Source organism: Poecilia latipinna, unplaced genomic scaffold (assembly GCF_001443285.1).
Source record: "Poecilia latipinna isolate Pla-1442-1.1 unplaced genomic scaffold, P_latipinna-1.0 Scaffold549, whole genome shotgun sequence".
Classification (NCBI taxonomy): Eukaryota; Metazoa; Chordata; class Actinopteri; order Cyprinodontiformes; family Poeciliidae; genus Poecilia; species Poecilia latipinna.
This window is the reverse complement of record NW_015113165.1, coordinates 284,927-301,201: the sequence shown is the minus strand read 5'-3', so window position 1 is coordinate 301,201 and position 16,275 is coordinate 284,927. Positions and strand designations below refer to the sequence as shown.

Here is a 16,275-nt window from a genome sequence, read left to right as displayed (position 1 = left end):
ACATACAATCAAGCTCAAAATTATTCACACCCCTTACTAGGCCTGTCACAATAACAGATTCTGCTGAAAGATACATTTTCCCAGTAATTTTTGTGATAAATGATAATGAAAACTGCAAAGGTAAAGAGGTAAAAGCGCTAATAATGATGATGCTCTTTAATACAAAACTAGAGAATCTACCTGTTCCAGTTGAAAAGGTCAATATTCATTTGTATAGCCTGATAGATGAGACCAGCTTGGAGGAGAGTTGTTTCAGCTTCCTGGACGTGACCACTGAACATCAGCATGTGGGCCAGTGATGACTCCTTAGACGGCTGCTCTTTAATAAAGTTGATGTACTGCACTCTTGGTAACTTAAAAAAAAAAAAAACAGATGCAATATAATCACTGAAATGCCTCACTTCTCTGACTTGCGTGTTTTGTTACGGTCATTTCAGGTGAAAACCGTCTCAGTTTTCAGTTTTACACTCCTGATCAAAACCTAAGACCAGGAAAAAACGTACAGGCATTTGAATTTAATGCGGCTAAATCAAATACAATTTCTAAGTTAATCTTCAAAACACGAGAAGAAGAAACAGGAACAAGAGGAAACGAGTGTCTCGTTTACTGAAAATGACATTTAAACTGTTCAGAAGCTCTGGACTAATCACCTTAAACAGGAGTAAACGTGTCAAAAACATGATCAGTAGCGATTAGTCCCACAGCTCTCACATCTCTTCAAAGTTTGTTTAGAACTGAATAAAAATATCCTTTATTGTCCCGCAGTGGGGAAAGTCAGGTGTCACAGCAGCAAGAAAAAGGTAAAAACAAAACCAGGTTTATGTAAAGTTTTGACATTTTTTACCTATTTGAACAGCTGATGAACTAAATGCAGTTTTAATTTGTCGTATTCCTCTTCTGCTGAGGTTCTTACCTCCCCAATAGCAGCGTAGGCCATTTCTGCTGTGTTCAGGTCTCTGTTTGCCATGGCCATGCCGGCGAGACACGCCCACAAAGACTGGTCCTGCAGGTGGAAGAGGGGAAACAGAGCGTCTTTTAACGACAGCAGAGGTCTCACAGTTAACTTTAATGTCCCGATGGAGCAAAAATATTATTTAACTTTTATTTTATGAGGAAGTTAAAAAGATAAAATCTCTGTTTCAAGGGCGGAGAGGACCCAATATAAATTCATGAGGAGAAACAGAGATTTGTGAGAAGCTGCTCACTGTATGTTTGGAGAAAAATAAAAGATGTAAGTTGATGAAAAGACTGTTTCTGTGCAGAGAAATATAAAACATTATGAATTTACACAATGTTAAAAAAACAAAAAAACAATAGAGGTTGAAAAATTCAAAACTTGCTGTGAACTACCTAAAGAAATTAAAGCTGAAGCCTCCGGATAGCTCCTTCATTCACTCCTGGAGAGCCAAAGCAAATGCAATTTAAAAATTAATAATAATTAGTCAAAAACGGGGTCAAAATTTCAAAATAGTTTATTTCAACTTTATTTTTTCTTAACATTTCTTTCAATTGCCTTTTTCTTCCTGACATCACAGCCAGAAGGAAGCACCGTTACGGCGCAAAACTTTTTTATATTTGCATTTTGTAATTGAATCTAGTCAGATCTAATGAATTATATATATATAATTTGTTTTTTTTCTCAGAAAATCTTGAAAAACGACTCTTTACGTAGCACAGACACTTGCTAATGTAAACAAAAACTCCAGCAGTTTGTCTTGCGGCGTTGCATTAATTAAAACTCCGGTTGAGCAAACTACACTTCGGAGCCGCCACCCTGCGTTTCCTCCTTTAATCCGTGTCCGTTACCATGACGAAGGCCTCCAACTGGAAACCATAGCAGTAAACAAATAACACGGACAGGCACTGGGTGACGTCATAAACGTGACACGGCTTCACGAGACAGCACAATTTCAAGGAAGGCGTTATTTTTTGGGGGAGGGGTGGGGCGGGGGGGTAATTCCCCTGTTGAATCTGGGTAACATGATGTCACGGACTGCACGTCATGTTTGTGTACGTTAGCTCCTATATGACGGACGTTTACCGACAACAACAACTGGGATTCTGGGAAAAGCCACGCTGCCACCAAGCGCTTACCAGAACTGGGGAGGAGGAGGAGGGGTCAGAGGAAAACCTCTTAAATCTGGTGAGTCTCTCTCTCTCCACCTCCTCTGCTGCACCCTTCGCTCGCTTATGGTTGTCCCTTTTTATGGCTGCGGTTACCGCATCATCTCCCCGGCAGAGCGCGGTTTTAGATCCCTCCCCTCCCCTTTTTTTTTTTTTCTTGTGTGCCCCAGGTCATACGGCTGGAGGGTCTTAAATTCATACAGCAAAGCGTGTATTTATGAGTGAAGTCTTGGGGGATTTGATCCGGTAAATGCTGTCACCAGGCTAATTGCGGGCTAATTCAACCCTGCTGTTCTGCTCTCGTAAACCTGTTCACTACCTTCCATCGCAGGCTTTGTCAAGCCGTTTTATACGCGCATGGCTTTGAGGGAGGCGGGGGAAAAAAAAGAGTGTTTGCACCCTTTAGCTTTTGAGAATGTGACCTCAAGTTACATTCAAACACTTTAATGCATTTTATTGTGATTTTAAAACAAAATAGACCACTATTGAGAAGTAGGAGGAAAAAGAAGCAAATTTTTTCAAAGAATAAATTAAACTTTTAAAAGTTTTTGCTTGCATTTGTTTGACCCTTCCACAGTTAAAACTATTCTGAACTGTGATTTGCTGCAATAGCAGTGACTATTGTTCTCTCTATAGGCTTTGCAAATCTGTGACCATCACTTCTGAAATCTTGTCACAGTTTCTCACCTCTATTTATGTCTGGAATTTAACAGGTCAATTTTAACAAATGAATATGCAATTTACTTCTTGCTACCTTTCCCTACTCCTCAGCTTAGACGAAATGCTCCGTCTCAGAAGGTTTCCATTTTTAGCTCACGTCAACAAGTGGTTACACTGAATTTTATTCATGGGCAGGTAAATAAATAGCAGCTAAATCCTATATACGTCACACTTTATGCTGCCGGATTTCTATTTGTAAAAATAAATAAATAAAAAAAATAGCCAAGAAGTGGCTATTTTATTATCTCTCCTAAGAGGAGAAATAACAAAGCTGTCGGAAAAATGTCCATATTTATGCAAGAAACAAACGATATTGGAGAAGCGTTAATATCTTACTTTGGCGAAGCGGCAGAGACGGAGTGCGTCCTCCCAGCGTGCGGAGGCGCTGTACTCATGCAGGAGAGTTGAATAAAGCGGGACGCTGCTGTACACCAACGAGCCGTCTCCTTGGCGCAGCGTCACCTTGGTGCCAACGTAGCTCAGGATGTGAGGTGCGTGGCTGAACTCGCTTCGCACAGACACAAACACAAACATAACAGGTAAAATCAGAACAAACAAACATCATATCTTCATTTTTTTTATGCGTAACTCAGGTTTGTAAAATACTGAGAGTGGAAATGGAAAAAGGGGCTCATGTGGAAAATATAAAGGGTTCAGCAACATACAGGGGACTGTCGGTTCTGACTCCATAAAAATGATGACAGTGATACTGAAATGCCAGAGAACATCCAGCGGGAGGTGTTACAATAACTCTGACCAACATTTACTGAAAGACGGTGGTCTATCCCAGCTTCACATTTTGCACCAACAACACGCCGGTTACAAAATGAGGCCAGAAACTCATTAAATGAGATTGAAAAGTCTTTATTTAAGCGAAATGGAAACTGGTCACAGTAAGACAGACCACAAATAGGGTTAAATTCAGATTAATCCTGGAAGAAAACCTGGTAGAGTTTGATAAAACAAAACCTTTAGACAGGAGCCAAGGTTCATCTTTCAGCAAAAAAAAAATTACCTTGCAGGCAAAGTTGGAATGGTTTGGATCAGAGCATATTCATGAGTGATGTTTGTAGACGCTCTCTGTTCACTTTGACTGAACTTGAATGATTTGGCAAAAACAAATGGGATCAAAATGTCAGTCAAGATGTTCAAGGCAGGTAGAGATGCTTCCACAAAGCGTGGACTTCATGACTGAATACAATCAGATGGACTCTTTATAAGCAGGCGGCCATCTTGTTTAACAAGCGTATTTTACTGCTTCTATTTATTTGTGATGTTGAATTCCAGCTAATTCCATAGTGGGCTATTAGGATTTTAAATCTTTTTAATGACAAGAAGAACGTCGTAATATTACAAGAATACAGTCGTAGTGACTCGAGAATGAAGCTGTACGACATTAAAGTTAAAGTAGTGCGAGAATAAAGTGTTAATATTAGCAGAATAAATACCAGATGAATGAAGTTATAATTTTACGCAAATGCCAAAACAAAAAAAACAAAAAACAACAAGAACAGATAAAGAAAACGTAATACATCATATTTTACCACATCAAAACAACTGAGAATATTTTGAAGAAAGAACCACTCGAATTGGGCTGCTTAGTCAAAATAATGTTTGTTTTTTATTTCAAGATGTTCTGGTAAAATTGCATCTTTATTCTTCTAATATTATGACAGTATTGTCATAATTAAACAAAAATTATCGTAGTCTGGCCCTAATACGCCGTCGTTCATCTCATAGAAGGAATAATTGAAATAAAAGCCACTTTTTGGAAATATTTTCTGTCACTAATTTCTTTATTACTTGTTTTTAAAGTAGCAAGACAAAAAAACAAATCAAAATCAGAAATTGGATCTGGTATGAAAAAATCTAAAATTGTATTTTTAAGGCACATTGCCTGGCTCAAGGCAAAACTCATGCATGTCACACTTTTCATTTTTCTATTTGGAAGAAATCTGGTAAGCCATTCATTCTAACCAACTTTATTTTGGTTCGTCGCATAACGTCTCAATAAAACAAAGATGTCCTGAAGACTATGACTGCGTTGTACATTTTATATGAAACTGCAAACCACCTTATATCCATCACGCTTTTCTCCCAGACTGCTTGAAAAACATTAAATATTTTCTGCTCGCTCTGCGGTTTCGGTGCAGACCGCAGAGATGATCGAGCAGCGTGATGACGGCGCAGGCGCCCGAGAAGCCGCCCAGGTCAAACCAGTTATCGTTGCCGAGTCAGAAGTTTGCTTTGGAGAGAAGATGGCCTCCACCTGCCTCTCGGCTGACATCTATCTGTCCCTGAAGATTAGCGCGGAAAATGTGCAAAAGTGGTTTAAGAGACATCGTTCGGACTGCCTGAGCCCCTCCTGTGCTGCCTGAAGCTGAGGACTTTTCAGCAGGAAGATTTGCACACAGCAACTGCTGCTCATAAAAAACAAAAGGTAATGAGGTCATGTGTGCTGCAACCCACACGGAATAGGCTAGAAATAAGATGAGTTTTACATCTTGTGAATTACTTTACAATAGGCCTGCAGCTAACAGTTATTTTAGTAATCGATTAATCCAGAGATTATACCGACGATTAATCGATTAATCCGATTTATTATACGGACTATTCATTTAACCATTTAAGCCTTTTTATGTAACTTTTAAAATCAGTTAAAATATGCAAGTAAACAAGTAACTCAATTCATTTTTTAATAACAAAATAAACATTTTATTGCCTAAAATGCAGTACCATAGTATTCCTTTGGTGAATCTGAACTGAATGAAGCTGAAACTACACCACTTGAGTAGTTATGGCTAAAAACAGACAAAGCTTTTTTATGTTAAATGCAAAATGTATATAATTTTTGCACAAACATGTTTTTTCACCAAATGACATTTTTTTGAGTCTGTACACTCCATTTAACAATTAATGGTTTACTACATTAGTTGACGATTATTTCAATAATCGATTAATCACGGTCAATCCGATTAATCGAGTCAGCCCTACTTTACAATTCTTAAAAACTTCCCAGTTGAGGACTGTCAGGTGACTGAGTTTGGACGTTTGTTCCCTATAGTGTCTGCAATACAATCTGTGAAAGATTTACCTGCCATCCTTGGTGTAAATGGTTCTTGGAAGCAGTTCCTTGTCAGTGAAGACGACGCTGGGATAGTACCACACCGTAAACTGAATATCCTGGATTCCACATAAGATGTTGGCGGAGTCGTTCCATGCCATGCTGTGAACCATGCTGCCTGCAAGACAGTTAGCATGCAAACACTTCAGTCTTCAGCAGTTGTCTATGGAGAGGTAGGAGTTCCTAGTAGCTTTTCTCTCACCGATTTTGCAGATTTTGGGCTCCTTCCCTAAATGATGCACCGAGGTCAAGTACAGGTCATGGTTCTTGTCAATCAGAGCGATTTTCCTTTCTGGTGACGGGCCACACTGGTCTAAAGCTACCTCCAGCACCTCCAGCTGCACAAAAACAGACACAAAAGAAGAAATGCAAAGGAGAGAGGTAAAAGACTCCCAAGTGTGACCACTTGTATATACAAAACAAAGAGAAGATGGTTTTAACCTCCTAGCCTAAATGCTTAAGAGGTCCAGTAGCAAAATTTCATTTTTTTCCCTCTTAATTCTTGTTTTGGGATTTTGACTTTAAAATCTCTGTATTTGGAAGCGTCTTTGACTCATCTTCCAAATATGAGTTCATTTATGTTTCAATGCAGAAATTCACTTCTGTCATAAACCTTTCATATAAATAAACCAGCCAAAGGTTTGGGCACACCAAGCCCATTGATTCTGAAAGAGTAATGAAGTGTGCCCACAATTTCGACAGGTACAAATAAATATACTACCTCCCAAGTTCATATGTGTTATATGGGTAAAAAAAAAAAAAAAAAAAAAGGAACATTGCATATAAAGTCACATAAAAAGGATGTTGGGATTTTCCTTTACAATTTCTTTTAGTGGGTTCCTCCACTAAAAGAAATTGTAAATTGTAAAAATTCATAATACTGAATTTCACGAGCCACATTCTTTTATAGTGCAGCATATTACTATAAAAACCTTTCAGTGTGGATACGAGCGTAAGAATTTGAATGTTCGCCCCTCAGGTTGTGCTTTACATATTTCCCATTAGACACTTGAATTTCAGGATGACGGTCATTTTTCAAGATGGCCTCCGTTTTTGAGCCTTTTAAACGAATGATTGTCATACAACGTTTTGCATTTTCATATCTTGGATGAACTTTGTCACATCATATGTTTTCTACAAGTCATCCTACTCATAAAACTTTAAAGAAATACCATGAAGCACAAGTAAGGACTTTGCTGTTCACGAGTCTCACACCATTCATCAACTGGAAGGAAATGAAAATGAGACAGAAAGAGACAGTCATCTTCGTGGTTAGCATTAGCTTCCGCTAATTTATTTCTCTGTGTAGCATTAGCTTCTGCTATTTTTTTGATCCGTTTAGCATTAGCTTCTGCTAATTGTTTCACAAGCTTAGCAGTTTAGTGTGGCTCAGATATTAGTTTAACTGTTCAATACAGAAATTTCTGCTTGTTCGCCTGTAGGTGAAGACGGTTTCCTTGAATAATATGAAATATTTATGTGGTGTCAAACTACAGTACGAAGCTATAACGACTCACACGTTCAGAATAATGAGATGAACTATGACAACATAAAACTAAATGTTTAGACTGTTAAATCAACTTGATGGACTTTAATTTCTGAGTTTACACCTAAACAATTTACTGGTTGACTTTTCTTGCATTTTCAAGGCAGCTGGTGAACTTTTATTTTCAAATTAAACCATCTTCTAATGTTTTGCACTCTCAACTTCAGATTTACAGAGAACACACAACATCCTGACGCAAACACTGAAAAACCTTGTCTATATAAAAATAATTTCCAAATGCAAGTGGTAACCAAAGGAAGGAAAGGGGAAATGGGGTTAATGTGGATTCTTCACCTTCAGCTAGAACTCACCGAGTGTATAAACGGATTCCGTCATTTTACTTTATAATTATTTTTTCTTGTTTTCAACACCTTCCAAAGGCCTGGAAGCACAACTCTGAAAATAAAGAGGTTAATTTTCCAAGATCTCATACGCTTTGATTTGTCCTGACTGAAGGTTTCATAGAAATCGTGTAAATAATAACAATAGCAGAAAAACTGCATTGTGCAGATATGCTTACTCTGTCAAATGTATTAATTTGATGCACATATGCACTTTTATGGGGCACCAGAGCAGCTCTGGGAAGTCAAAGTTTCCAAGTCCAAGTCAGACAAATGCAACACAATGTGGTGAAAAAGTATTTTCCCCCTTCAAGATGTTTTCTGTTTTGCTTTTTCTGATACATTCAGTGAGCTCAAATCGAATCTGTCTGAGAGCGCGAACTCAACGTATTTGTGTTTTTTTTTAACTTCTTGCTATTTTAATCAGTAACATGTAATCTATTTTATGTTAAGTTATATAGATAGCTAAAAAAATACTTAATGAAGGTTTTGAAGTGGCCTAATCAAAGACTGGGCTTGAACCTGACTAAGAGGATGTGGCCTGACTTTAAACTTGACATCTATTTAAATAAAAAACAAACAACAAACAGTTGGTTTGGTGAATGTTCTCTGATTAAAAAGACAGAAAAAGAATAGCCCACCTTGTGAGTCAATGGCTTCCCATCACTGAGGGGTTTTCCGGTCATGGGATCAAAGAAAAGGATGACTGATGATGAAAAGAGAGAGAGAGAGAGAGAGAGAGAGAGAGAGAAAGAGAGAGAGAGAGAAATGTCAAACTAAGTGTAGGACTTTCAAAAGGGCTGTTTTGGAAGATGTCCCCGAACCTTTCTCATCGCTCTTGTCTCGGATAGCGATTGTGTCGTTACTAAGCGAGACAGCCTGGGCACTTAGGATGTCGGCTCTCATACCCAGAAACTTCGGCGACGATGTTAATCGACCCTCATAAGAGAAGGTATACAATCCGGATCCGTCCACGAGCAGAAAATGTCTGGGAAAGGAAGTGCAGGAGATCAGAGGCGCAGTGCGTAACGTTTTCCTGTTATATCACATGGAGGAATGAAATAGACAGGTTGTTAAGACGGTGGAGCAGCAAGAGATAATTAACTGACACATTCAGATAATTTAAAAATGTACTGCATAATAGTAACAGCGCTAACTTACTCAACACGATGCATCGGATTCAACTGTGATTACAAAATAGTCAGTAATCTATTTAGCTCCGTGCTAAGTGTCGGAGATAGCACTGGGGGGATTGCATAAGAGCTACTCCATATTAATCTAATTTCCCCCAGTGGTTTCACTCTCAGCCTTATTGTTTGACAGGGGCAAAGTCAGAGCACACCCTCTCTATGTGTGTGTGTGTGTGTGTGTGTGTGTGTGTGTGTGTGTGTGTAGCTGCTGGCTGATGAGCGGCCAGTGGACAGTAATTAAGCATTAGGGGAGCAGACAGGCGATCCAGCGGATTGTTCTGTCTCTTGTTGCGCAGCTCATGGAGTTGAAAGGCTCACTTTTCCGCCTGCAGGATGAGGCTGACCGTTCCCTCCTTCAAATCAAAGATGAGTGGAGTATTCCAGTTCCTGGAGCTGGCACGAAAACAACACAAAAAAAAAAAAAAAACACCTCATGACAATCCAAAGTGTGAGAAGTAAGAAAAACATGTCATTCGATGACGTGAAGAGTAACTCTGGGAAAATAACAATGTGAAGAAGAAAGGTTCTTCACATACACCAGGAGAGTAAAATTATCCGCATTAAATGATCATTACAAAAGAACATCTTGAGTAGACATTTGAGGAAGCACAGCTAAGCCAGTGTTTTCTGTACTTCTGAATACAACATGAAGCAACAATTCATCAACCAGAAAATATCTGAGTTTCTTTTCATGCAGCATTTTTGCAACGTAAAGTTTATGACAGGATTAAAACTGATCTCCCCTCTACCTGCCAAAAACTAAACAAGACGCATAAGAACAATTGTCCAAAGAGATTAATCTGAACCAAAACACATTTAAATCTGTCAAATGTAATTCAGGAGGATGGTTATGGAAGAAACACTATTATTTTCTGGCCCTAAGGAATGAAAAGTGAAAGTTTGAATAAAAATAAAGATAAAGTCAAAAGATAAAATGAATAAAATAACGAATAATTAAGCAGATAAAACAAAACAATACCACAACACAGTGCAAAAGCAAAATTCAGTAAGTAGGTAAAATTATAGAACTTGAAGAAAGAAAGTAGAACCTGCATTGGGCATCTAGTACAAATACACAGGGATTTTTTTTTTGTCCCTTATTAATTGAAGTCAACACATTAAAGTCTACAGAATATAGTATTATAAGGTAATATAGTATAATTAATAAAACATAATATAATTTAAAAAATAATAAATTATTTAATAAATAAGAGAATAAGAATAAGAGCAAAAGAAAACAATTATAAAAAATAAAATCCAGTATTTATGGAAAGAAAGCTAAAAAGAAAACTGGAAAAGAAAAATAATTAATTAGCATTCCCAAATTCCATATAAAAGATATTTTTTCTTTTTTTTTTTTTAATGAAGAGGATTTTAGTGTTTACATGTTTTAGTTCAGACTGCTTGCGATTATGTAGACATACTGCCAGAGCTGAAGACTCTGAAGGGCCCATAAAACAGCCACATATGAAACACTGTAATAAATAAAATTATGATTTCAAGCTGTATTACAGAACCCAAGCTATGAAATATTAAAAAGACATAACAGTTTTATTGTCATTTAATTCTGAACAAGTCTGCGTTAGCTTTTCTTTCTTCTTTAATACAATTTTGATTTCGTATTTCATAGATTCTTTTTTTTTTTTCCCCTTGCGTGCCAAAGACAGTTCGTACTGTCAAAAACATACGAGTCCACAGGATCTGACAGCGCTAATGACACATGACAAAAACAAAGCAGAAGGAATCCACTGACTTGTAGACGTAGCACTGGAGGGAAGTGGCGACCACCAGGTGGTCGAACGCCAGAGAGGCTTTGATGACACGATCTCTGAACTCCAACACGTCTACCGCATCGTTCTGTACGTTCCTCACCTGAGGAGAACAGAGAGAAAAGGCAAAGGAGGGAAACACTTTGACTTATCAGAAATAAATGGCAAGCATAAACTTTTCATCACAAGGAAAATATTTACCAATTTAACCTTAAACCGTGTTAGACTAACAGAAAACTGCACAGAAGCATTCAAAGGTCAGAGGAAGAAAACTTTACCCTCTTTTTTTTTTTTTTTTTTTTTCCCGTGCATCGATAAATACGTCTTTCCAGTTCCGAGTAAATGAATGAAAGAACCTTTTCCAGCACCAGGTGAAAGGTGGGGCTATTTTTACAGCTTTATAAATCTTCCTCCTCTGCTCCCTGCAGCTATCCAAATTTACATGCAACACAACCAGGAATAAATACCTTTTGACCACAAGGTGGTAAATTTAGCTGGCTGATTCGCAAACCACTGGCAGATGTGCACTATTAAAAACAAACTGAGAGGATAAGAGTGTGTGTGTGTGTGTGTGTGCGTGTGTGTGTGTGGATAGGGGTGGGGGGCTAGAAAAGTGCCAACAAGGCTGAAAATAAATGGCTGATGACCCGACTTTGTTTGGTTTTCACAAACTGCACTTGGTAGAGGCAGAAGAGTGTCTGTCTGTTTCCTTGTTTCTGTAGGTGTGCATGTCTCAAAGTGTAAAAGTGGGTGTATATATGTACACTTGGGCGTGTTAACTGCGTGCAAACGCTGCCTTGTGGTTAAGTGCAAGTTTAAACTGTAGGAAGCAAGGTGGCGAGCCACACAGACTGACCATTGTCACTGCAGGGTTGGTGTGTATCTTTGCAACTTGCAGAAGCGCATTTTATAAATCAGGTATGCCGGACAGCATTTTAGAAAACGATGACTCTTTCTACCTGCATGGTCCTTCTTTTGGTAAGAGTTATGCTAAAGTTCTTCCACTCCCAGTGCTGCTCCACCACGTGGGCAAAGATGACATGTCCGTTTCCGCAGGCCCCGGCCAGCTGGGTGCCGTCCGCAGACCAGGCCAGGTTGAACACGCTGCCCGTGTTGGGTTTCTCCAGCGCGTAGGACCACTGCAGGGAGAGGAGCAGAGCGGAGAAAAATAGGCCAATAGGTTCAATGGAAGTGCTGGTTACTTTGACCCTTTAGATGTTTTTGTACCTTTGTTGTCTTAGTCATTCGATACCTATTTTTTTCCTACATGTAAGAAATAAAGCAGCCTGACATGAAACGATTCTAAGCAACTACACTGTAAAACCATAGCTGCTCTGATTTTAGACTTCCTCTTTATCATTGGCTGTTAAAACTTCCCACTTGACTTCAAGCAACTTGGATCGTGTGCCTCACCGCTCTTCTTTTGGAACCTTGGGGTAATAAGCTAGTTTCCATTTCACAAGTGGCTCAACTCGAGGGATGTAACAGTTTATAGGCCATACTCTTGATAAATCTGCATGTGGGGGCTGTTGATGCAGTCCACACTCTTGGGGAACTCCCATAAACTCTTCAATAGCCTTTGCTTCACATTCCATTACCATCAGTTTCATAAATGGTGCCTGCTCTCCTAACTCAGTCACCCAGTGCCCTGATAGTGAATATTTTAATGATATTCTTATTGACAAAAATCCAACAGTAGGAGCTTAAAACAATAATACCTACATGTAGGAGGATGGTTTGGTCAGGGGGCATATTCTCTCAAATTTCATTGGTAACACAATCAAAGGAAACTGGATTTCCATACAATTAAAATAAATTATAAGTGAACTTTTAGCTTTGTATCTCTATCTCTAAAATTCATGACAATACTTAACTGCAATTAAAAAGAAATGCTGTAATTGGTTGATGCCAAAAAAATCTCCTGTTCTGGAGTCCAAACAATTCAAGCTTAGACTCAAACATTATTCCAGAAGTTATGGACTTTTTTGTTTTCTATGGCAAACTTTAGTCTGAGCTTCAAGTTTGTCTTTGACAGAAAGGGGTTCCCTCCTTTGAAAACCTCCTACAAAGTTTCCTTCTGATTGTACACAAGAGTTTGATGTGGGTCACCTGAGAACATTTCAGGATTTTTGGAGACTTCTTTCAGCATCTGCGTTCAAACTCACTCGCCTAGCCACAACTGGCACTTGTTTTGAATGCTCTCAAATTGTAGATCACTTTCTGTACAGTGAGATAGATGACTTAGAAGGTCTTCTCTTACTTTTGATTTTTACATTATTTTGATATTCCAAATAAAGTAAAAAATATTTTAAAATTAAAGATTTATTTATCCAAATATGTAAAAAAACAAAAAAAAACAAAAACAAATGCTGTGATAGCCTTTTGTTGTTTTTAGATCTAAAAGTCCAGACAGAACAATTTGACCTTCAAGAAAAGCAGTTTCAAGATGAAATCTGCATTTTCTCTGCACTTCGTATCAGAAATAACCTGTGATCTTTTAGTTTGTCGTCTTTTCATACAGATATCTTAATTTAATTTTATCACAACCAAAACATTTTTTTCCACACTGCCGCTTTTGTTTCGACATGGTAATATGCAGTACTTTGCACCCTATGTCTTCGGGACGCGTGCAAACGTGTTGATCGAGTACACTGGACCAACATTTAAAAGTTTCCCTCTATTTTTTTCCCCCCTTGAAGCACAATCCCCCCTGACGACCAGTCACAAGCCTACATTGGCTCCATAAGGTATAATAAGTTTTTTTCCCACAAGTGTTATTTGTTTTAAAGATCAGTGCGCTAAGTATAGTGGATTTTTATCCACTTACCACGGCTGAAAGTGGCCGATCTGAGTCGGGCTTGGAATCTCTCAGCCGAGATCTTCAACACAAATGCGTGCATTCACACCGTAAACTGCTTATGAAGGGAGAAAAGTGCTAATGTTAACCTTGCCCTGCCGGTTTCCTTGCGAGGGAGAGACAAGTGTGGTGCAGCTGGCCAAGTGCTGCGGTGAACCTTGGAGTAAAGGCCTCAGTGTGTTCGCTGTCTCGTACACATGCAGCTGCGGGATGTGAGGTGTATCGTTATTTCCTCTCCGCTGCCTCTGACGGGGGCGGTGGTGGGGGGGGAGGGGTGGCAGTCGGCAGGCTGCAGGTTACAGGCCAAATGCTTTGATCTCGTTCCATCTCCAGGTCCTCGTGTGTGCCTCATACACATGCCACTCAGCTGGTTTTGGTCAGCTCTCTTGCAGCAGTTAATGTCATGTCATAACCGAAAATAGCTGCAGGGGGAAGAAGGAGGGGAAAAAAAAGACCTTTCCCATGTGGACGAGGGATAGCTCAGAACTTTTACTATCTGTTTAACTTTTCCCTCCTTTTTTTTTTCTTTGACTTTTAACTTTTCTCCCATCTACAGAAAATGTAGCTTTTTTTTATTGATATATTATCCATATTGAGAGCTTTTTTTGTGTCTTTCTGAGGTGTGCTTGCACAAGCTGTTCCGCTGGGCAGCCTTGGCCAGCGTTTACAGTAACAGGAGGGCTCAGTCGTTCTTCTGCTAACATCTTGAGATGGCCCGCAATCTTTTAAAGTACCCCAGGGAGAGAGCAGAGGGAGTGAAGTGAGAGGGATGGATAGATGGAGGGTCAGAGATGCAGCCGAATGTATACACCAGACTGTAATGAAGCAAGACATACAATATCAGGCTGTGGAGCGCTGCTGGAGCCATGCTTACCTAATGCTTTTAACACATTGAGCCATTTGACACTTTCTGGAGCCAGCGGGAGACGACGTGTGTCTAAGTTTCTGTTGATTTGTGTGTGTGTGTGTGTGTGTGTGTGTGTGTGTGTGTGTGTGTGTGTGTGTGTGTGTGTGTGTGTGTAGCGCGTTGGTACCGGTGAGAGAGAGAAAACATAAAAATGAATGTATCCACTAAAATACGTACCACAAGGAGAAATTAAGTGAAAGTTTGCATTTTTATCGAGTGTCTAAACATTTTAAAATGATGTTCAGTATCTTCTAAAGTTAAAGATTTGCACTTTTTTTTCTTAAAACTAACCAATTTTCACTTCACTTCTGTAAAAATGAGCTTTGCGGGAAAAAAAAAATACAATTTCACAATTGCAGTGTTGAAATTGAATAAGAAATAACATTAAAATCACATGTGAATGAGCTTGTTCATGCGATAAATCTTATTATGGGAGCGATGGATGTAAATAGCTCTACGAGATATATTCATAATTTAGCAATGGCGCCAGCGCTCTATCAGCCATCAGACGAGACGTTGGCGTCTTATTCAAGCGTTGGAGTGACAAGCCCCTTGTACATATGCAATGGTATATGTATGTGTAAAATAGCCAGCTATTTTACAGAAGAGTTATGGATTCAACACATTCGGATGACAGAACTTTAATGAACTGTGCGATGCTGTGGGAGCTTTGACCTGTGGAGCCAGCTGCACATTGCCTGGAAAAAAAACAAAACAAACCATCATCCTCTCACTACAGTCTGTCGACTACTTCGATGTTTTCGCCAGTAGTAACTTCTGGCTGTTGATCACATGACCTGTATGATGTGAAAAAAAATGTTTCCACAGCAGTTTTGAAAAATAGATCTATTTCGATACGATTTTTTTCAAAATTGGCGTGTTTCCATTAAGCAAATTCATTTTTGTGCTTTCAATTTGTGCAATTTTATAGTTAATTTCATAGCAGCTATTGTGTGCTAAGTCCTCAAGTCCCGTCAATAATATTTCCAGTAGTTCTTAAGTATTGTTCTGACTGTAGAAATCTGCAAATTTAGGCGAGCAGTTATTTTATTGTAGCGATTTTCTGACTTATAAACATCAATACAAATCTGTCTAAATTGAATGGCATGCTCTCTAGTCTTTCTAATTTTGACAAGTAGCTTAAAAAAGCCTAATATGTCAGGTCAGTAGAGTTAACCTTTCATTCTCTCCTCAACTCACTAGGCTGTCACTTTCACTTTCAAGGAATATATTGTTTTCAGTCAGGGTGCAAAGGCAGTGCCTTGAGTTGAGAAACAGGCTGTTAAATTTATTAAGAGACACACTGTGTCCCTGTTTATTTTTTATAATTGAGAAATCCAGACAATTATTTTTTATGTATGATTACCATTGATAAGTAATCATGGTAATTTTTTGAAGGACGATGGGCAGTGACTACTTTGACACAGAAAGAGCAACAGAGCTGGATTACTATCTTCCCTTCAGACGTGAGCCACTTCTCCACAGGTGTGGCTTTTACTGGTTCTGAACCAGTTCGCTCCAGCCAGATTTGTTTCCTGCGCGGTTGCTCCCGATTTTTCGTAACCACTTGATTGGTAGTGCAAACTGCGCCAAGCTGTGTACTATTTGATGGTCAGCAGACTGCTTTCCTTCATTGGCCATTTTTTTTTTTTTTTTTTTTTTTTTTTTTTTATTATTTTCTGAGAAAATTCCCCCCC

The 16,275-nt window shown here is 38.8% G+C and overlaps 1 protein-coding gene across 1 annotated transcript in view; it reads right to left on the bottom strand.

Annotated features, from left to right (window-relative positions):
- Positions 1–16,275, bottom strand: part of ift80 (intraflagellar transport 80 homolog (Chlamydomonas)) — a 57,699-nt gene that overhangs the window by 2,101 nt on the left and 39,323 nt on the right. The window contains exons 9-18 of the mRNA XM_015041417.1: positions 11,774–11,953; positions 10,799–10,917; positions 9,364–9,438; positions 8,680–8,843; positions 8,497–8,561; positions 6,171–6,306; positions 5,939–6,086; positions 3,181–3,352; positions 914–1,003; positions 181–353 (exon numbers count right to left, since the gene is read on the bottom strand). Coding sequence (XP_014896903.1) covers positions 181–353; positions 914–1,003; positions 3,181–3,352; positions 5,939–6,086; positions 6,171–6,306; positions 8,497–8,561; positions 8,680–8,843; positions 9,364–9,438; positions 10,799–10,917; positions 11,774–11,953 — 1,322 coding nt within the window. The remainder of the gene's footprint in view (positions 1–180; positions 354–913; positions 1,004–3,180; positions 3,353–5,938; positions 6,087–6,170; positions 6,307–8,496; positions 8,562–8,679; positions 8,844–9,363; positions 9,439–10,798; positions 10,918–11,773; positions 11,954–16,275) is intronic.